General features: G+C 40.5%; 1 protein-coding gene across 1 annotated transcript; it reads left to right on the top strand.

The window, feature by feature from the left end:
* Positions 1-1,752: 1,752 nt before the first annotated feature.
* On the top strand, positions 1,753-22,710 carry LOC104511363 (zonadhesin-like; the record flags this gene model as incomplete). The annotated part of the gene is made up of 21 exons (XM_010153944.1): positions 1,753-1,930; positions 3,453-3,561; positions 4,061-4,152; positions 4,718-4,894; positions 6,801-7,003; positions 7,295-7,439; positions 8,193-8,434; positions 9,097-9,261; positions 9,712-9,836; positions 10,540-10,808; positions 12,029-12,237; positions 12,708-12,849; positions 14,080-14,330; positions 14,957-15,086; positions 16,600-16,768; positions 17,962-18,138; positions 19,521-19,651; positions 20,573-20,772; positions 21,655-21,793; positions 22,126-22,257; positions 22,593-22,710. Coding segments are annotated over 21 exons (3,503 nt in total), but the record flags the coding sequence as incomplete, so codon positions are not given.
* Positions 22,711-23,227: the final 517 nt, after the last annotated feature.

Below are 23,227 nucleotides of genomic sequence, written 5' to 3' on the forward strand. Positions count from 1 at the left end.
GGTTCAGAGGTTTTCTTTGCTCACCCAGTCACACTGCTGGGACAATTATTTGGAGCTGGGACTCCTGATTAGTGACAATGGAGATTTTGCCCTGGGTCTCTTTTTCCACAATATTGGAAATATTGGAATTTTTGGTTACAGTAGACCAGCTCCCTGGTAGTTATCTCACATACCCTTTATTGCCATGTCCATAAATATTTAAATTATACTTTTCTATGGCAAGTTTTCCCCATATAATTTTTTTTTTTTTGTGGTGTTTTGATATGTAATTTAGCTTATAGATTTTGTTTTTATTTTGGCTATAATGGAATTACATGGTCATGGAAAAGTCTGAGTCATTGTTATTACTTTTTTTTTTATTACCATTTAATACACTAAACTGGAATTTTAGAGAAATTCTAACTGCTTCTTTCTTCCAATTTTAATCAGTATGTCTTGTGCACGTTTCAGCTTGTAATACTGCACTAGAGTGCTAGCTCACCTGGTCTGTTCATATGTTTTCTGATTTTTTTTCATAATTGTTATGTGTGTAGTTTTAATAGTTTGTGTATAAGCAGTTAATGTTCACATGTAGACACAACCATAATTGTAGATATATTTTGTAACATGTATTGAAAAGCAGATATGAGGTAAGGACCTGTTTTCATTATTTTTTGCTGTTGTGAGCTAAGACCATAAATCACCCACAACCTCAACTCTGCTAAGATTTAATAAGAAGACTCCGACTGGCTAAATAACTTCAGTGTTTTTCAAAAGTGTGTAAAGGATGTCTTGTGTACACAGTGTTCAATAGGTGTTCTGTTACTGATGTGAGGAGAACCCCAGAGAGTTGGTAGTGCAGCAGTCTGTTCTGGCCAACCAACCCTGTAAATTTATGTGTAAATTCTTCTTAGTCAGAAATAGCCTTTCAGACATGGACACTAAAATCTCACTGCTCTGCTTTATATAGTGATGTCTTAATAACAAAGACATCACTATATAAACAACTTTAATATCAAAGTTGTGTGTTTATATTTCTTCCTCAACCTCTAGCATATATTTCTGATCTAGAGGAGTACAGATTCTTTATGGGGCCAAAGATAAGAGGCTGGGTTGGACTTTGAAATGTTCTTGACTGATACCATCACTGTTACATCTGAGCAGCATTTACAAAGTAAAACAACCAAAGTGGGGAAAAAAGCAACAGTAGAACTCTGGTAGAGATTCAGAGGTAATTATTCTGTCTTTCTTCCCAGGTCGTGCTTCCTGCAGTGCCTCTGGGGATCCACATTATAACACTTTTGACCACAGAGTTCATCATTTCATGGGAAATTGCACTTACACTCTCTCCAAAGTGTGCAACATCTCTGAGAGGCTTCCATACTTTCATGTGTCCACAACGAATGAGCACAGAGGAGCCAACACCAAAGTCTCTTATGTGAAGTCCGTGCAAGTGGAAGTCTATGACAACCAGATTTCTTTGCTGAAAAATAAGAAGCTGAATGTAAGAAAATACTTGTTTTAAAGACAGATACATTATTTTTCAACAGACATGCAAATAATGAAATAATTTTTCTATAGATTTTATAGCAAACCTTCTCTTTTTATTTAGTGGAATGTACCTCTTGTCCAACAACTTTGCTTAGATGAAGTGTTCTTTAATTACTTCCCTTTCCCTTGTGCACACGATCATCTTTCACTAATCCATTCTAATTGCTGGTAGTTGTAGGACTCTCAGCAGCCATACACTGACTTTTACAACTTGCTGTACAGGTGAACGGCACTAGAATGAACCTGCCTGTATTTATTGACAAGAAGATCAGTATTCAAAGCAGTGGTGGATATGTTCTCTTGGAAACTGACTTTGGACTGTGGGTGAGATATGATGGAAATCACTATGCAGAAGTCTCTGTGCCCTCTAATTACAGTGGTCTGCTCTGTGGCCTCTGTGGTAAGTATAGGCTTAGTCAGTTTTTAGTGAGTTGTGGAGGCTGGTGATTACTTAAGCTGATTTTCTTATCATGTCATACTTACTCTACACACAACTTGTCCTTGTCAAATGGACTAGAATTTACAGCAGTGAAGAATACTTGCTAGAATTTTTCAGTTTCTAAAAACTGTTACTTTCAAAATTCCTGGTACCATGCCATCCATTTGGAATGTTCTGAGGTATAACCACAAATAACATTTTTTGCCAAATAAAAAAATTCTCACTTCAGTTCTACAGTTTAAATTTAGGAAGAATAATGATTTACATGCATCTACTCAAGAATTCTACAAACACATTTTTCTGTTATTCATATTCTGACATATTTGTCTTTTACTGGGTGTAAGGAATGCTATACCATTTCATTTTGTAAATGATAAAAACCTGAGGCTGTTTCCACAGCAGAGAGCAATCTTCAGAATAGCTTACTGTCAACCTTCTCAAGCTTTCCTGCTGCTGTTTTAGGACATATTTATACAACCAGGATGATCATGTATATATGATCAAAGGAGGGGGGAAAGAAAAAGATAAAAGGAAAAAGAAAAATTAGGCTACTAAAGCTTATTTTTACCTACTTTTTATTCCAGCTAAGAGAGGCAATGTCTGCATTAAAACAAAACAATGACAAGGATCCAATATGGATAATCCTGAGCTGACAGATATTATGAAGAAAGAAAATTCATACTTTATTTACAAAATTCCAATACCACATAATATTAAATGCTATATATGATACAAAACATAAAGGCCTTTTAGAGCCCTGTGAGGAACATCAGACACAAAGGGCACATTCTACTATGTTCTGTAAGAAACTCTGTTGCAATAGGAAAGCGAAGTAAATAAGAGTTACAGATGTCTTATCTCACTCATGAAAGTAGGAGCTTGCTGGAATTAGTAGTGACTAATAATGTTTCATCAGCCATGTTGCTAATGCCTGAAACTGAGCAGGTTTAGTTGGAACAACTAAGTTATATGAAATGTGCTTCAGGATGGAAATGGGACTGTAGAATTTACAAGAGTAGCTGGCCTTGTGAGTTTCTGATTATTCTTTAATTTGGACAACCTGAAATTTCTTAGTTCAACTATCTCTCCATGGGTTTTTCACCCTTTCAGTTCAGGAAATCTACCCAGGAATATAATGGTGAAAATAACACCATTTTATTTTCAGTCCAACATTCTACGGGTGTGATCCAAGTAAAGGAGTTGTTTTTTATAAGCTAAGCAATTGTTTCTTATATGCATTGTGATCTAGTTACATAAGAACTTACAGACTTCTTGCTTCAAGTCCACAAGTCTCTGAATGGCCGCTCTTGTCAGTGGTCAAAGTCTAAGCCACAACTGAGTTCTCCCTATTTTGCCCAGTAGACATTGGTGTTGCATATATACTCTCCCTAGTTCATTGCAGTTCATTTTGCAGCCTAAACCCTAGGTTTGTTCTACAGGTGTGAACTTCATGTGTCCCACAAATCTCTTTTTACTCTCACAGGTAACTATAATGGTGATCCAAATGATGACAACATAAAGCCCAATGGTGACACTGCAAGTGGTTCCACTGATCTTGGACAAAGCTGGCTTGTGCCTGAAATTAACACCACGTATGTATATTAATTTAATTGCACGCCATTTGCTAATAAAACTCTATAAATTCAAAAATTCACCCACTGGCTTTGTCATCCAGTACCATTTCACATGTTCCAACTGCCCATTAGAAGGTAGGGATCTTTCCCTTTACAATTATCAGGGAATGAGAAGAGAGTTTGTCTCCTTAAAGTCTTGTTTTCCAAAGCAGGAACTGTCTGCTGAGTGTGAGGGGGACTTCAGTCCAGTTCCCTGGTTGGAAACCATGACTAGAACCCATAACTCTTTTTTCAGCTAAGAATAAACCTTTGAATATCACAGATATCCGAGAAGGCATCAAAAAGAGAGTCCATTCAGTGACAGGGTTGACATCAGCTTTTCAAAGCAGCTGGATAAAGTCTTGTGACTGTAATAAAATACACTCTGTTGTGCAGGGTTGTCATGCATCAGTCTTCCACTGAAAACCTCATAGTAAGAGATGTGAAACACACATTTGATTTTGCTTGCTTTCCCCAGATGTTCCAGTGGGACAGAAGAGCAATGTGATCCTGTGCTGGAGAGTGAAGCAAAGAAGAATACAACATGTGGCATGATCACAGACCCAACAGGTAGTATGCTGGTAGTTGTCTGTGAGCCATGTGATGGTGCACATCATAACTTGTGTTGTCTCCTCTCCATAGTCCATTGTTTTGAGCTCACATTGGAAGCATATAAAACCTCCAGTGTGAATGGCCAACATAAAACTTATAGATGCATGGTCAAGGTATGTCAACCATTGACAGTGCCACTGTGTCCATGGAGATTATCTGAGAATGTGTGCAGGGAGCCATAGCTGCTCTTTGCTTTATAGTGACTTGCACTCTGCTTGCAAAAAGAATTAACTCCAAGGGCACTGTCATTACATGTATTCCAGGTACTCTATCTGAAATTCTGTACATGTTCCCTGCATTGGATAGCCCCTGCAGTTGTCTAGAATTAATGGCTTTCCTCAGCAACTCTTAATTTATTTAAGCTAAGTTGTATCAGTCATGCCCGTTTCAAGTGTTGGTTTAATTTACATGATGCACTCACAATACATTTGTCATAACAGAAAACAGATGGTGGTGGTGATCTTATCATTCCTTTTTTTTTTTTTTTTCCTATCCTTCTATATATCTTTCTTGATTGACACAGGAATCTTCAAGGATTGTCATATCAAAGTGCCTCCAGAGAATTTCTTTGAAAACTGTGTTTACGACATGTGTTCCACCGGTGGACAGGCAACATCCTTATGCTATGGACTGCAGGCCTATGCCGAGTCCTGTACCAATGCTGGGATATGCATAGAGTGGAGGAATGCTGCTCTTTGCCGTGAGTGTTGTGACTTATAAATATCTGTTCTGGATTTAAATTTCAAAAGTGTGCACATTGTCCTCTACCTTTTCCATGCATGTTATTTCATTTTACGTATAGTCTATTTTTTGTCACATCTTGAGCCCGCTTCATTTTCAGTACTTGTACAAAACACTAACTTTCAGGAGCATTTGGATACATGCAGGTCTAACCCTTAATGTTTTAACAATTTTCTTTTAGTTTCTTGGAAAAGTTTGGTTACATTCAACTGTATCTTATATGAGCTTCTGTACTGGGGAAATAACTTGCTTTGCTCCACTGAAAATCTAGCATCCTCAACAAAAGCAGAGCTGGTAGTCCTCCATACACAAATGCTTATCGATGGCTTTTGGTTTAAAAACTAGTTTAATAAGACACCTTGAGAAACAGCTGTTTCTAGGAAGTTTAGAAGTATTTCTCTATAAAGAAAAGAAATCAAGTATTCTCACTTACATCCCGATTAATTCTCTTTAGAATGACCTTATGGGAAATTTCATATAATAAGCTCAGGTTTTTAGAAGAAAGCTTTCCAGGGGTTCCATTGGTGCCAGTTTTAAGCAGCACTGGGCAGTTTTCTGCTTGTCAGACATCTTCTAAAGGATCTTGATATCCACAAACACACACATGGAGAGAAAAAAGGAAGTCCTCTGAAGGTCAACCACACTGAAATAAGCCATGATTCTTCTTTATGTTTTTTGTCCTTTACCCTCTTTTTGATCATATTCAGTTACCACCGTATTATCTTCTGCAGATTTGCACCTTTTTTTTTTTTCCTGCAATCAACAATTAGCATTGAAATTAAACCATTAAAAAAAACCATTGAGAGCTTCTGCGAACTGGTCAGTTTGGAAAAGGAATTACTGTGACTTTAGAATGTCTATAAAGCACACAGTAAGTCAGCCCTTAGAGGACAGAACACTGAGAACTCATATGTAAAAGGAAGACAGAGCAAGAAAAGAGCTTCTGACACTCCAAATCATATTAAAACTACAGACATCCAGACTCCATAGTCTGAGGCCAGAGCCCAGGACCTAAATATCTGTGGCTTGTTTATAGTGATAGAGAAGACTCAGTCACATTAAGACAATTGGTTCTCAAGTGCTCCCTCCACCAATAATTCAAATTAAGAACCTGACAAAGGGCAGGTACTCTCGCTAGGTGACTGGAGGTGTTGGCTGTAATTGCCTGATAGGACTAAGAGATCCTGCTGTAGGGGGCAGAAGTAAATGACAGTCATATGTAGTGATTTATCACACAGTTTAGCCAGGAACAGGTTTTAGGGGGGGTTTAGATGACAGAAATGAACAAAAGCTTCAGTATTTCTGAAAAATATAGTATCTTCCCTTGGGAGAATGCTTTGAGTCATAGAAGCCCAGTTCTACCATGAGCAGGAGGGGTGTGACAGCATAATATATTTTCCTTAAGGGCTCTCAGTGAAAGGCAGCGTCTGATTTTTAGTTCTATTTTTAGATATATGGCAGGTGTTCAAGTAGTAACTACAGTAATGGGGCCATATCAGCTGGTATATGAAGAGAGTCTTCTATTCCCTTAATGGAGTGATTTTCTGTCTTTAAACCTGCAGAAAAAGGTTTACTGAACCAGACACAATTAGTCCTGCATGATCACATCAGACCTACCCTCAAAGCGAACATGCAATGTTTGACTTCCTTTATGAGGTGAAGTGCAGGACGACCCACCTGACATACCCACCTCTACCAAAAGCCACCCATCTCATGGGGCAAGAAAATCCCGTTTGCAGCTCTCTCCAGTGTCAGACTTTCTAACAGCAATTTTGTACATTTTCAGGAGCAAACAATGAAAGCATCAGGAAAAGCTTTGTCATGATTTTGCCCTTTTGAGTGATTTTTTTTCTTTTTCTCTCTAGCAATGCCCTGTCCTGGAGGCAGCATCTACAAGAGCTGTGGTACTCGGTGTCCCTCTACCTGTTTGAACATGTCAGCAGTTGATTCCTGCAGTTCCTTACCAGTGGAAGGTTGCTTCTGTAAGGAAGGCTATGTTTTGAGTGGAGACAAATGTGTGCCAGAAAGCAGCTGTGGTTGTGTTGATGAAAAAAACCAGTACCACCAGGCAAGTTATCTCAAACGTTAAAAAAAAAAAAGAAAGAACAGTGGATCTCATTCTCTATCACCATGAGAGAAAAAAATGTTAAATAACACTGACACAATTATTATTTACACCATTAATAACCAAAATACACTCACTTTGCCAGTCTTCTTGATCCATGAGCTGCATGGCTACAGTTGCCCAAATGATCATATGTCATGCACAGTCAGATACTAATAATTTGATTGTCCCTTATGGTATTACCTTTCAATTTATGTTATAGTATTTACTACTACACTCTCTTTTTCTGCTCAGCTGGATGAAAGCTGGTTCACCAGTTATCCCTGCACTGAACGCTGCACCTGCAAAGCTGGTAACATCATTGCATGCACGTCCTGGGAGTGTGGTGCTCGAGAGGAATGCAGTATTAAGGATGGTGTGCTGGGCTGTCATTCCAATGGTAAGTTCTGCCTGAAAATGGTTCTCAGTGTCAATTCCATAATTAGATCCTTCCTCTCCTTCTAGCTTTATTATAAATATAATTTCATATGTGATGGCAAAGAAGTCCCAACTGGTTGCTGCCAGAACTAAGACATGAAAAGACATGATGAGCTGTCTTATGAGCACAGATCCCCTTCTGTTGTAGTGGATATCAGCAAAAACTGATACTGCCTAAAAAGTTTGCCAGGTCACTTGGGTTCTTTTTGTCTTCATAATACAAATTCAAGTCCCACATCACCAGTGCTGCAAGCTCTAAATTTGGGAATAATTAAGAACTGCACTTCTGAGAGCCTGGGTAATGGCAAGTGCTTGACGTATCTGTATATATATACACAAATTTATTTACTTTTATGTTTACACCTATATTTATACATGTAATTATGTATTTTTACATAGCTAAGTAGAAAAGTGCTGTACTACTCTCAACTACCATAAATCATGGCTACAACAGATATAGAAACGCATAAAGAGGTTCATTTGCTGTCAAGTTGCCAGTTTGTACATAATTGGCAAATTAAATTGAGGAGACGCTTTCTGGAAATTTCTTATTTCCAAATAAATGTCATTGGCATGAACCTGAGATACCTCTGTGAAGGTCTGCCTGCATAATGGTGATCAGGATTAGGTTGCTTCACTAATGGAAGGATCTTTGGTCATCTGAGTCCATGGTGAAATCCATTCCAAATTGCTTAGATCATTTTTTCACCCTCAGGCCAAGCAACATGTCAAGTGGTAGGAGATCCCCATTATTTCACTTTTGATGGAATGATGTACACTTTCGTGGGTACCTGCACCTACACCTTGGTTGAGGTTGTGAACACCAACAGTGTCATTCCTATAACTATCCTTGGCAAGAATGAAGACAGAGGACCAAGAGGGGCCACTTACCTAAAAGAAGTCTACATAGATGTGTATGGTGTACGAATTACCCTTCAAAAAAGCCAAGGAATCCTGGTAGGTGGTGGTGCTTTTTATTGTGGCAAGAAATATCTTAAAATTAGCTCACTACAGCATCTGTAGGAAAAAGGATCTTCATGTTTCCTAAGGAATATGTACGTGTATGCTCAACAGTTGTGGACACCTCCATTAACTGGATATCATGGGGAGATTTCATTTCTCACTAGTTCCAAGGCTTCTGATTTGGGTTTACTGTTCTATTGGCCATATCTTGGAGATGGAGCCCAAAGCCTTCAGATTGGAGAATTGTTGCCTGAACTAAAGAATGGAGCTTCCCACTTTAGTAGCTGGTGTCAACCCTATCCCCTACAGCTAGCTAGCAAAAGTAGAGGAAAACAAGTCATACTGTCTTGGACTAGAATAGCATCGGGATCCATGGCAGTACCGGAGGCAGGGAATCCACCCTAGGGGTGGGTAAGAGCTTGATCACTGCCAGTGAGTGATCTTTCCAGCTCCCTGTTAAAGGCACCGCCCTGCCCAGATCTCTGAGCTAAAAAGCTGATTACTGCAACCCATAGTTGGAATATGCAATGATGGAAGGTGGAAGTGTAAAAGAGCTAAAACCATCATAGAGAAATCTTCAGCACTGCAAGGAATATAGTGAGCAGAAAGGCTTTCATGGAAGAATGTCCATACTGACAAATGACATGTCTCTCCAGCTGAACAATGAGAGAGTCTACACTCCAGTGGAGAACCGGTTGCGAGGCCTGTCCATTGGAACCGTTGGCAGATTTATAGTAATGGAAACTGACTTTGGAGTGATAGTGAAATATGATGGCAACCACCATCTGGAAATCACCCTCCCACAGTCTTATTTCTCAAAGGTAAGATTTAGTATGTAAACATCTGGCATTGTTTCAAAACTGCTGCTTTGTGCATTTACTCTTAATTTATTTCATTACTGTGTTTTACTATTGCATCTTTCTTTGTGTCTGTATTGTAACAAGTCATTTTTTTCCTTTCTGTTTTTCCTCTTCACAATAATTTTCTTGTGTTCCAAGGGGGTAGTTAAAGAAAATGAACTGGCTAGGGGAATACATCCAGCTTATAGCATTAAACGCCTTGAAGCCTTAGGGAACAGATTTACTGCAGTTTCTATTTTATTTCTTCATGAGTGCAGTCAGACACTAGTGAGAATGTCTGAAATGTCTGGTACGAGGTTGGTTGATGGTGGTGATTTGGTCACACCATTTCACAGACAATGAATAAGAAGTTATTGGGGAAGCTGAACTAGAACAGATTGTGCTTAAAATGTGGTTATTGTTCATTCACAGATACATGGCATGTGTGGTAACTTCAATGATAAACGTGAAGATGATCTGGACTTGCCCAATGGTACACTCGCCAGTGTCCCACAGTTTGGAAATAGCTGGAAAGTGGAAAAAGAGAGTGATGAAGGGTAAATATAACCTCCTTATACCTTCCATCTTCCTTCGGGAAACAGATGCCTTTTAATCATTTTGACTGATTGATACTTTGTGTATAAGTAGCGTATGAGAGACTTTTCTTGAATCTGAAGCTCAAAAAAAAGCCATGACTACAGGAAACCACTGCACAGGCCAGAGGGAAACCACAGCCATTCTTATTACCCACTTGGGGAATTAGGCTTTGGGGCAGTTCACAGTGCGGACATAGGCTCTGTTATTTTACACTGAAAACACTTAGAGCTGGCCAATGGTGTTGGGGAACAGTGAGAGCCAGCTGCTTCCTAAGTGACAGGGAGCCAAGTGTGATAACACAGATGAAAGAACAGTGGCCTCACCAGCCACCATCCCACACTATCCAAGCAAGGCAAGCAGGGCAGGCCCAAGGGTGAAAGCCAGGGTCAGCCAGGAGTCCAGATCACCACACAGGTCCGAGGTCAAGCGGAGAAGTCAATCCTCTAGTCAGGGTCAAGTTCTGAGAGAGTGATGAGGGTCAGACACGACATGGTGATTGCCATGCAGATCTATTTCTGCCTAATCTTTCACTCACAGACAGAAAGAAGCCTGTACTCACTAGCATTATTTGTATAATACCTTTCAGTAGAAACAAATTTTTCAGTCTCCATTTTATATATGCCTTTGAAACTTAAATGCAGCTGTGTCTGTGCTTTCATGCAGTTGTTTATCAGACTCAAGAGAAGATGATGTTCCTTCTTGCACTGCTGAGAATAAACCAGCTATTGAAAGCCAGTGCAATGTCCTAAAATCAGACAAATTCAAAGCATGTCATAATCTAGTCAAGCCTGAAGACTTCATACAGATTTGCATCTATGACATGTGCCAGTACAATGGCATGAAGTCTACTCTTTGTGACATCGTTCAAGTTTATGTGGACACCTGCAGGAATTATGGAATCACCATTAAATGGAGGAATAGCACTTTCTGCCGTAAGTGCACAAGCAAGTGAAAACACTGAAACTTGGATGGCTGATAGCATGAAAACAAATCAGCAGAATTAGGCATGCAAGTTATGTAAAAGAAAATTAAACCCAAATTGTCACAAAATGCAGTTCTACTATCAGGATTTTATGACTCCATTGTTGCACTGAACTGTGTTCAGGTTGAGCTAAACCTAGTGATAACTGAGGACTAGGCAAGTTATGGATAGCAGTGTGGATAGCAGTAGCCAAACAGGTGCCATGAGATATTGCAGTAAGCCTAAAATGGAGAAATAACATAACCAGAGCACTAAAACAAAGTAGGATACTGTGTTAGGACACGTGGGTCAATACCACTCACTGGGTTTTGAATGAAAACTGGCAACTTGGCCAGTTGCTTCTTAATGACCACATTTTCATATTAATTTCCAGTGTATGTGCCTTACTCCACCCATTCAACAAAGCTACAAATTATGCAAAAATAAGCAAAGATTACACAGTGGGTTTCTTTTTCTTGGTTGTTTGGGGGTTTTTTTTCCACAATTTAGTACTACATTGTGGAATTAATTATCACACAATATTGTGGAAGACAAAACAATTAATCGGTTAAAAAACCAAGCCAGATGAATATTGAATAGGTCCCTCAGAAATTCATAGTTGCCTCCTTGCCAAGAATGGAGGAAAATATTGGACAAATAAGCCCTTTGTCCTGCTACCCTGTTTCCTGAAGTGTCCCCTTATGCATCTGTAGTCATTGCCAGAAATAGGGTATAGAGCTAGAATTATCTTCAGTTCGACAATGCGTATCTATTGTTCTTGCATGTGTTTATGCCTGTGGTTAAGCCTAGATATACACCTGTTTTGCATCACTGGAGGGTTGAATATTCTAAGGAATTTGCCCTAAAGATTTCCATTTCTAGCAGTGCCCTAAGAGGCATTTGCAGCTGAACTGAAATACTGGATCTGAATGATCTAACACCTTGTGCCACCAGTCCAGGCATACCTGTAATAGAACAGAATCAGGAGCTCCAGAGTCTGGGGATTATTGCTTTTTTTTAAATAAAGTATAATAAATCAAAACTGGTTGATGATCAAAATCAGGTATTAAAAGGCAATTCTATACTACCATTTTATAGGCCAAGTTGTAGCTTTCAGACAGACGCATGTGTTTGCAGTGTACTTTCTAAATGTATTTAATAATGCTGGTTCTATTCTCTTCACCCACACAGCATTGCCCTGTCCAACACACAGCCATTACAAGGACTGTGTCTCCACCTGCCCATCAACATGCAATGACATTTTTGCCTCTTCCCTTTGTGAGAAGACAGAAGATTGTGCAGAGGGCTGTGAGTGTGATGATAATTATGTGCTCAGTAATGGCAAGTGTGTACCTCTGAGCAATTGTGGCTGCAGGGATGATGACAACAATTACTACAGTGTAAGTACTTTGTCTGTGGAGTAAATCCCTGGCTGCAAAACTTGTAGAAAGTTGGTCTCCTGTCCATCTGAATGAGAGAGAGGGAAATCTTTACAATCTACCTCTTAAATAACTTTAATCTGATTAGTAAAAACTGCAGGGTCAGGTATTAGGAGATGCACAAGCTTGGTACTTCACACCTGAAGCCAAAATTGAGGTATACTCAAACTAGTCAGTTGATCAGAGTTATTCAGGCAGTCTGTACTAGTCCTGTTTTGGGTTCAAATTCTCATGTCGAAGACAATAAGATAAATGGACCAGGATTCCCCCTCCCAGGCTCTTTGTGAGACTACAACTGGATTGAGCAGTTGTGGAATCACCAGCTGGACAGGTTGCGCCTAGCCAGACCCCACACCCTTTGCTATTGAACTTTTATTGCATTGCAAAGCTGAGCACCCTGATAACATATTATTAACACAACTTGTGTCCAGGCTGGGGACACATGGCTAACTCCACACTGCACCAAAAGATGCCAGTGTCAGAACAATGGTGTCATCACATGTAAGAGCTATAGCTGTGATTCTGAAGAAACCTGCGTGATCAAAAATGGAAAACACAAGTGCAATCCAACAGGTATGTGCAGGCAGTTTTTCACCTGGTGTTCCATGAGGGCTGGAGAAAGAGGGTGGATGTGGGTGTCTATTCTTTCTTAGACAGCACTTCTAGACTCTTCCACAGGGAAAGAAGGCAGCTCTGACACTGCTATTGATGACACATTGTTGAACACAAAAAGACCTCAGTTTTCAGAATAGAAAGTTCCAGTAAAAGACAGAGAACTTGTAGGGGGAAGTCGAATAAGAGTTTAAAATTTACTTATGTGTAGAAATCTGACAGTTCAGTCTGACTAGAAAAAGCAAAGCAAAGCAAAGCAAAGCAAAGAATTTGCACTGCATCTACCAAAACCAAAACTCTGATGTCTGAATCCTTTGACAATGATCCTGTTTTTTCCATTGCATGCTTGGACAATAGAAAAAAATAAAGGCAAAATAGGACAGAGCTGATCTGAACAGATATGTAATAGGCCAGTCAGAGAACTTTGGTGCTTTTTCTTCAATAGTTGCCAAAACAGAATCAATGCAACAATAGTTGGGTTGTTTAGGAGATACCTTGTTGCCTAGTGACTCTACACTTCAACCTTGAAGAATATTATGTCACAGGCTCTACTGTATTGATGATCAGTACAAGAGCATGATGCAAACCCAGCTTACCCCTGCTCCATTTTGGCCTAATACCACAGCAGAGGCACGCCAGCAGCCCTAAGGACAGCCTTGCTCCTGGGCTAATGGTTTGCTCTGCGCTCAGTGGTCAAGGAGAATACTTAGACAATAATCGCTGCATCTGATCATTAGGTCTGGTGATCAATTAGTAACCTCAGAAGAGTGTAACAACAGCAAGCCAGCCAAAATTAAGACATTATTCTTCATGTCCCAATAATTTTGTAGCAATACATTGCTGGGGATTATGAAACCAACATCTCTAAGGGCCCTCTGCAAGCCATGCTGTGTGGCAGTCATCCCTCTGCAGTGGACCAATGTGCACAACTTAGTCTCTATAAAGCTTATACACCCTAACGATCTGCTTCAGATCAGTTGGCTCGCATTAGTACTCAGCAGAGGAACGATTTATGGCTGTCTCTCAATGACTGCGCATTCACTATGGTGATGCTTGAGCACCCATCTTTACTTTAAGAGACCTGCATGCTAGCAGCAATCTTTTTTATCTAACTTATTTTAAACTGACCCCTGCATGGGCTCTGGTACATGCACATTCAGACTGGAGACTGATGAAGCTCTTCCCCCTCAGGTTTTGCAAAATGCCAGATCATGGGTGACCCACACTACATCACCTTCGACGGTCTGGTGCACCACTTTCAAGGGAAATACACATATATTCTGGCTCAGACCAAGCCTGACCTACCCGATACTCTGACGCAGTTCAGTATCGAAGGCATGAACTACCCGTTTCATGGAGGTCAACACATTACGTACCTGAAGGAGATTCTCGTTAATGTTTACAACCACACGGTGCGATTCAGGCAGAACAAGCAGCTTGTGGTAAGTCTCTCGCTGACTACAGAGCACAGAGAAGGGCCCTCCCCTGGAGTAAAACACCTTTGAGTAATAAATGTCTGTTTTGAAGAATTTAAGTTTTAAAGCTAACTGTATTCTTACAGCAGTGCTATGGGGCAACCAGAAATGTGGTTTTCAGTTGTGTTGAGTCTTTTTTCTCAATAGCTATGAAAGCTATCATTCTACTTCAAATAAATGAGTAAATAGAGATTTAGGAATGAAACACTAGATATCCCAAGACTGATAATAAAGCCATACAATTTTTTATTAGTGGTAGGGAAAAGAAAAGTGTGAATTATGCTAGGAAAACTTAATTTCCTTCCCCTTTATTGATGCATAAGAGTATACATAGCTTATATATACATCTTAGCTCAGTAATAGAAAGCTTTTAGGATGATATGAAAATACTGTGTCCAGATGACTTTCCTCAACACATGATTTTGTTAACTTTAAAAAATTGAATACTGAGATTTTTACCTGGTAAAGTTATCGGATATATTTATCATAAAGCCAGACAAGAGAAGTGTTCATTTGTAGGACTGACCTGCACTGAAGACAGATTTGAATTTGGCCTACATATTATAAATTTTAACTTATTCTTTCCTTGTTAGCTGGATGGTGTGAGGGTGAGACTCCCAGCTCGTCCTCATGAAGGTATTCGTATATATCAGAGGACATCAAGAATTTACCTGGAGACAGATTTTGGCTTATACCTGAGCTTTGACAGCAATCAAAATGCAGGTAAGTGACATTAAGACAATGTGCAGGAATATTTATGCACTGTCTCAAAAAATGTTTTCATTCCAAAGGAGATCTAAAGCCAAGGCAAAATTAGAAACCTCCATCCTTTCAGGTCCTTTGTGATATGAACTACCAGAAAACTAAAAAAAATAAAACCAAAAACCAAAAAAACCCCAAAACAAACAAACAAAAAAAGTGTTTCCCATGAACCAGAAAAAACCCCATAAAACTGGCATTTCTTTATGTGGGTCCACTTGGACTTAGGAGAAATAACATGTAGAGTCAGACTGTTACAGCTGGTTTTTTGTGGGGGGTTTGGGGTTTTTTTTTAAGTAAGGGCTGAGTGATAAAAACAAAATCAAATCACTAAAAATTGCTGATCAGGATGATGGGGTGAAGTCTGAATCTGCCCCTTTGCCAGTTAAACCCAGTCTTAGGACTGAGGTCCTCAAGCCATACAGCTGTGAGTGCATCCTTTCACATGCTTCCTGTCAAGCCTATTCCTGATAATCCCGTTCTTTAGTGTTTCTCAGCCGGACTATAATATCACATATACACAACTCACTTGTGTAAGTTGAACACACGTTACTTCCAGAGTTACTGCTGATTTACAACACAATATAGCCAAGTTACTTCTGAGCGTATGGTGAAAGTGCCAGGCCATTTATACATGACCACCATCCCAAACCCTGAAATTCCAACTGCAGAAAGTTTCCATAGGAATTCTGTTTCTCAGCCAGCAAGTGGATTGGAAGTGAAGGGCAAGAAGTGGGTAGTGCATTCAGTTTGTTGCAAAGCAGTGAGTAATATACACACTAAGAGCACTCAGGTGGTGATGTTACACAATACCTTATTGGCTATGAGAAATTACTTTTTTCATGGTCCATGTTGCAGAGCACAGAAACTGTCTTGTGAATACATGCATGAACATGTATGTTCAAGGCTGTGCTGGAGCATCTCTCCTATGACGAAAGGCTGCGAGAACTGGGCTTGTTCAGCCTGGAGAAGAGGAGGCTCCGAGGAGACCTCATGGCAGCTTTCCAGTATCTGAAGGGGGCCTACAAGGGTACTGGGAGAGGACTTTTTACAAGAGCCTGTAGTGACAGGACAAGGGGTAATGGGTATAAATTGAAATCAGGGAGGATTAGATTAGATGTCAGGAAGAAATTCTTCACAGAGAGGGTGGTGAGGCACTGGAACAGGTTGCCCAGAGATGTTGTGGATGCCCCATCCCTGGATGTCTTCAAGGCCAGGCTGGATGTGGCTCTGAGCAACCTGGTCTAGTGGAAGGTGTCCCTGCCCATGGCAGGGGGGTTGGAACTAGATGATCTTTAAGGTCCCTTCCAACCCTAACCATTCTATGATTCTATGATTCTATGTATGAGGCCCATGTCACATTACCAACTCCGATCTGAATCATGAGATGTGGTATTTGTCACTATTTCTGCCTCTCCCATATACTCACAAAGATCTCTGCAATGGCTTTTTTTTTTTCCCTTTTGAACTTCCCTAGATATAAAGCTGGCCAACACCTACAGAAACAGAGTGGAAGGCTTGTGTGGTGACTTTGATGGGAGATATAGAAATGACTTCAGAAATCCAGATGGTGTTTGGGTGAAGAATGTGAATGTATTTGGTGAGAGCTGGAAAGTTCCTCTGAAAAGAACAACCTCCCGTCTCAGGTACTTAATTTTCTACTTAATATCCATGGCAAGCACACCACTGGATGCAAGTGAATTAAGCAACAGATAATATCCAGGAATAATCACACTGTCTTATTTCTGTCTTTCTTCTTCCCTTGGTCTGTGTGTAGGGACTTTTCCTGCTCATCACTAAGGCGAACGGTCAGTGCCCTCCTATCTAACCAAAAGAGGCCTGAACTACCACTGCATGACTCCTGTTCAGTATCCCTCTTTGGCATCACAGCCATTACAACCGCTAGGGCACGGGGATGAGTAAAATCTTTGCCAAGGTCACAGTTCCTGGCAAAGATAAATATATCATTTTGTGCTGGATGGGCCAGAGGGAGGGCAAATCCTGATTCAGTGTCATCCCTCTCTCTGGAACATTAAGGTAGCTTTGAAATCCATCAAGATGAATGCACAATTCCGCCCAGGAGGGTTCTTGAAGTGCCTAATCTCCTTACTTCCATGGCTATCTAGTGTTTTCTGTCAGTAGACAAAAAGTAAGGACATTCTTTTGAGCATAAATGAGTATGATATTTGTTAACAGGCAAATTCTGTGCCTAATCAGTCTATACAGAACATTGAAACAGGTAAGGAAAGAACCCTTCCTTCCTCCCTTCCTTACTTCTTTGTTTTGAAAGACCTTTGGAGGTCGCTTAGCCACTAACTCAGAACTTTTTCAGTTCAGTTCAGTTTTTAGGAATTGTATTAGCTGTCAGGATACAATTTGGCTGCAAAATCTCTGCCAAAATAGTAGAAAGCAGTATGTAAGCTAGTGCTCAGCGTAAAGGGGCTCTGGATTCTACAGGAGAATCCTTGCACTTCAGGCATGCAGCCAGTTAGTCAGTGAAAGTGCCCCTATGTCCAAGAATAGTGGCCTATTCCAGCTGCATCATTCTAACGTTCAAGTTGTATTGAATAGATTGGATGAAGCCTGTGTCATGCAGAATTTCAAAAGAGATAATTGCAGATATCCCTTTTGATTTAAATACCCATATATGTCTGAGATGGTAGGAAGTCTCTTAGCACATCTTTCATTTGCTTTATCTATCTCCTTCCCATTCAGGATAAATCATGAGAGAAATAAGCTTACACTTACACCACAAGGCAGAAGTACTCTTGTAGTGTTACTTAGAGAGTACTGCCATGAATACAAAGAAATGATGGTTTCATAATGATTTCATTTACAGACGAGATATCAACTCAAAAGTTGAGCCTGAGGAGGAACCAGATCCTGGGCTCTTCCAAGGCTGCAATGAAAATCAGCTGGGGCAAGAAAACAAAACTTCGAGATGTCAAATCCTGACTGACTCGAAAGGTCCTTTTGTAAAGTGTCATTCTATGGTCTCACCAGATTTCTATTTCACGTAAGTGGCTACTGCAGACACTTGTTCTCCCCATTTTCAAAATAGTTTCTGGCGCTAGTGTCTGACAAGAACTATGCATCTTTGGTCTCCAGGGTATTAATAGGAACCAAGGATAGTGTCCTTGGAGGACTGGGCCCAATGACTCCATTATTGATATATTTAAATCCCCTTATTTATTTTTAAATAACTGTGATGATATGTCTTTCCATCTATTTAGAGTTTCACTTTACTGCTAGCTCTACAAAGTAGCTTTCCCCTTTTCCTAGACAGAAAAAGCAGCAGAGTTCAGCATTATACCTGTAGTCTAGGATTTCCAATGTGCTTACAGTTCTCATCCACATTCAGCAAGGTTTTAGTACATGGCTCTATTAGTTTCCTTTTACCAATTCTAGCTTCGGAAAACCCAGCCTTCATGCTATACCCACAAAGGCTGGAGCTGTCAGTAACACTTCTTGAATCTTTCATAGAGAAGTGCAAAAAACAGATTAGAGAAGAGTAACTAACCCGCTATCTTCAACTAAGTTCCCTCTGCTGTGTTTCAAGGCTGCTCTGGCCTCCTACATATACAATTCCTACATCCCTAATTTTGAGCTGTATGAAACCTGTTGGTTTATCCTCACATTCATCATTCATCCAGCATCAGTCACAAAACTGCCAAGTACCTGCCAGTTTTCTTTAGTCATATAGTTGTACCTAATGTTTAAAGACAGATAATGCCCACTTCAAAGTCCCTCTTAGCTGTGCGAAGAATGTGAAGGTATCTTAAACCAAATAAACTGGACCACTGGCTTCAATGTATATATCCTGATTCTCAACATAAGCCTACTTTTCTCCTCACTCTCGAATTTGGTTGAGCAGCCTGTTCTACCTTCTTAGTGGATGCCTGGTTTTTCTGAGGTGCTATATACTTGCAGATCCCATTCATCTCAGATCTCAATGCCCCTGGAAAGCTGAGAAGGTAGCACTGGCAAACGCTGGGCAAATCAGAATTCTGTGTCAATATTCAAGGCGTGTGGACGTGGGGAGGGCACCCATATATTGAAGGAAGTGTGTAGTCCAGCTATAACACTTAGCAGCACTAAAAAGTGCTCTATAAGCAAGGTGCAGCCATGCTAGCCCAAAAGAGAAGCGGGTAGCAAAGAGCAACTTCCTGTAACAAGCAGTCAGGTACCTGTTGGTTGCTTGTTCACATATGAATACATCACATGTTAGGAGCAGCTGCACAACAAACGACCTGATCTTCCCAATCACGCGCCTGGGTTTTGGGGTTTTTTTTATTCCTCTATTTTCCTGTCAGCCAGATACAGGAAAACAGAACCAACTCAGAGTCAGGCAGAATAACAAACGTATTGGGAATGAACGCTTTCTCATGTTGCACATAGGAGCTGCCTGTTTGATATGTGTGTGGAAGGAGATGAGGATGCCACCTTATGTCGCAGTCTGGAGGAATACGTGCTGGCTTGTCAGCAGCAAGGCGTCCAAATGGAAGGCTGGAGGCAACAAACAGTTTGTGGTAAGCACAGGAAGAACTAGAAAAGTATGGTTTCTGCCTAAAGGATTCTCAGAATCCAAGATTTGAGGCTTTTACTAGACACAGCATATATATCACAGCTTCTCAGCTTATAGAAGCAGGTTGATTCAAGCTTCAGTCACTGTCCACCATTTACCAGGCACACTTGCTCTTCTGGCCTCTCCTCTGTGTCCCATGCTGACATTTGCATTTAGACACCAGCTTAGAAAGCCACTTAGGAAAGCAGAGCTGTCAGGTCCCCTGTCGTCAGATATTTTGTGAGAAAAAAAGATGTTCCCATTCTCAACTGGGAAAAAAAGTTACAATTTTTGAGACCATCAGAAGCCACAAATCGGAAGGAAAAATACTTCATTTAGATCTCTTTTTAAATTTACAAAATACATTAATGCTCTTTTTTGCCCATGAAATTTCAAGATAAAAAAGATTCGGCTGAAAAATCCAAGTCATTCAGACTAGAAAATGCTGAAATAAATCTTATAATAATCTCAAACCCTTTTATTCTAAGTTTTTGGTTTTCTAGTTGGGATATTCATGAAACCATACTTCTCCTGTCACACACAGTTAGACGACTTTGTATTCCTGGTGAAGCACAGTTCCCAGAGTTGTGAAACAGCTCTGATAACTGCAGGGATGGCCGCCCTGAATGTGTGAGAAGTTAGGTGAGATCAGGGAACACCAGGGATGAGAGCAGAGCATACACGTAGCTTTGGCGATGCATTTCCTGTCTTTGGGGTGCCTTACTTACAACTTCTGTACTATCATATGCACGTGCACATCTCTGCGTACGTGTGTTCATCATATTGCCTCCTAAAAAATGGTACTGGCCTCTGGATCTCCAGGGGCATTGTGTAAGGAAATAATGCACAGCAGCCTGCTGTAACCGGACTCTCCTTATTTTCACAGGTATATCATGTCCTGCCAACAGCAACTACAGCTCATGCATGTCTGCATGCCCAGCATCCTGCAACGACTTGACCAGCCCCTCTGAGTGCGAATCACTTTGCGTTGAAGGCTGTCAATGTCTCCCTGGCTATGTTCTTAGCGGTTTTGACTGCGTGCCTTACAGACTGTGTGGCTGCACGTACCTTAACAAATACTACGAGGTACAGTCTCTCCGTGGGTCAGACAGCTCCCACAACACCCAACAATATTTTCTTCTACTAATTATTTTGGCAATCTCTTCATTCCCCTCAGCATTTAATTTTGCATTAGAAACAAAGAGCAATTGTGTAATAAATTTCTGGTCTCTGGAGGAAGGGAAGAGAGAGTAGATCACTTGGTCTGCCTCTGAAACTGTTTGCCAGAGTAGTCAAGGCCGGCACTTGGAGAAAGTATATGATTACACTCGGACTTCCACGTTAATTCCTCACCTCTATTATGCTAAGTAATAGCCTCATAGGCTCTAAAGTTTACAACACACCAGTTACAGAGAAATTCTGTCAGTCACGGTGGTGCCTCTCCTCTCAGGGAAGAGTGCTATAGACCGTGTTAAGACAGGGTTGAAAGTTTGTAGGGTTGGCTATGACACGAAGAGAGACCCAAGAAAGGCTGGATTCTGAGGAATAGAGAATTGTCACTGCCGGATAGAACAGCTTTATAATCCAATAGATTTCTGTTTTAACACTAGTCAGATTTGATACAGAAAAGGTCTAAGCCAGTAAAGATTGTTTTATGGGAGGAGGGAAACACTATGAACAGGTGGCACTTACCAGAAAAATGGCACATAGCATTTCCACATTTCCTTGAGGCATTATGTGATGCATCTGCCTTTCTCCCTTATCTCCAGCAGTTTAGATGTTGTTGACTGCACATGTACCCCACCTGGGACCAGGATCTCATAGCCCTAACTCTTCTTTTGCCTTCTTTCTTAGGACAGCCTTGAATTTCAAAGAGTTGGATTAGTAAGCTGCTTGGTTTCTTTTTGTACAAACTCCTAAAAAATATATATATATTATATTTTTTAACATTGAACTGTTGTCTTCCAGATTGGGGAAATATTCACCACTGATGACTGCTCTCAGAGATGTCAGTGCACAGAAAGCTCCACTGTCTCCTGCTCTAACATAGTGTGTGGATCCGATGAAATCTGTGGCATTTCAAACTACAGTCGTGGATGCTACAGGAGTGAGTCAACCACTATCACATTGTCTTCCATGCTATGAAGTCTTGACTTACTGCTTATAGGACATCACTGGGTTGGGGATAATTGCAACAGAGTGTGTGCAAAAGAAAAGCATATCAGGGATCTTGCTCTGACGTTTCATCATAGAAACAGCATTTGTTTCCCTTATTCCTGTTGTCGAGTATAAAGTAATGTGCCTTAAAATATATATAATGCCTTAAAATATATAATGCTGGACGTCCAACATTAGGAGTCAGTGTGATCTAAGCAAGAACAGTTTTCTCAGGGCTGGATTATCTGAGAGTCTAAAGTGTTTCTCCCTCCTTTTTGCTAGGTGGACCATGTATGCCAAATCCCTGTAAAAATGATGGCGTTTGCTCTGAAAATACCACCAGCACCTCCCTCCGCTTTAACTGCGAATGTTCAGAACTGTACACAGGACCAAGCTGCGAGGTTGAAAAAATAGGTAATAAAACAGTCTTGGATTTCACTGTCTGCCTTACACACACCACTTTCAAAAATGGGTGTCATTATGGAGAACATTGGGCTTGCTTTTCTTTCCCGTGATGTAAATTAGTAACGCAGTGGGTGAGAGCCTGTGGCCATCCAAGCAGAAAGAAGGGGTCAGGTCCCGCAGTGGAGAGGTGCTGGAAGGCTCTGTAGAGCATACAGGACCTGGGTCTGACACCACTCCAGTAAGCTCCATTCATCAGAAAGCAAGCAGACAGGCAAGGGAGAAAAAAAAAAATCTGTTCACAGTATAGCCAGCTTTCACTGACAGAGCTCTTATTTCTTCTTCAGTTGAAGACCCGGTCGTTACAGAGAATCCTGAGGACCACACAGTTGCCATCACTGTTGGAGTTGTGGCAGGTGTAGCTGCTATCGCCATTCTTGTCTCCTCTGCAGTGTACCTGTACAGGTAAGGCTTTTCCTAGCTTGGCTACACCCTTTTTAGTACCTGTAAACCTGAAAACCCTCATTAGCCACATACCTGCAGGGCCAGAAAGGAACCACAGCATTCAGGGTCTTATTTGAGGAATGTGAGGGATAACTTAGCTTTTTCTACAGAAATTAACATAGCCCGTTTCTTCTACACAGGGACGATACATCACTATCACAAAACTTGGGCTTCTCCAAAATCTGACTTCATTCATGCCCACACCGTTGTTTGACCTCTCACTGTAGATAAGAACAGAAATTAAAAATGGTTGTTCTTTTTTTTTTTTTCTTCCATTGTACAGAAGGAACAGGAAGACGGATACAGCTGCGGAACCAAGGGATTCTTCTTTGACACAGGCCAGGGGTGCACTGGATGACACAGTACATGAGCAAGATTATGGCTTCATTGTGAACGCTGCATTTGATAAAAACGAATCCCAAAATATATACCTATAGTTAGCATTATTTTTCCAATTCATTTGTATTGGTTTCTGCTC

This window comes from Eurypyga helias, unplaced genomic scaffold (assembly GCF_000690775.1).
Source record: "Eurypyga helias isolate BGI_N326 unplaced genomic scaffold, ASM69077v1 scaffold11286, whole genome shotgun sequence".
Classification (NCBI taxonomy): domain Eukaryota; kingdom Metazoa; phylum Chordata; class Aves; order Eurypygiformes; family Eurypygidae; genus Eurypyga; species Eurypyga helias.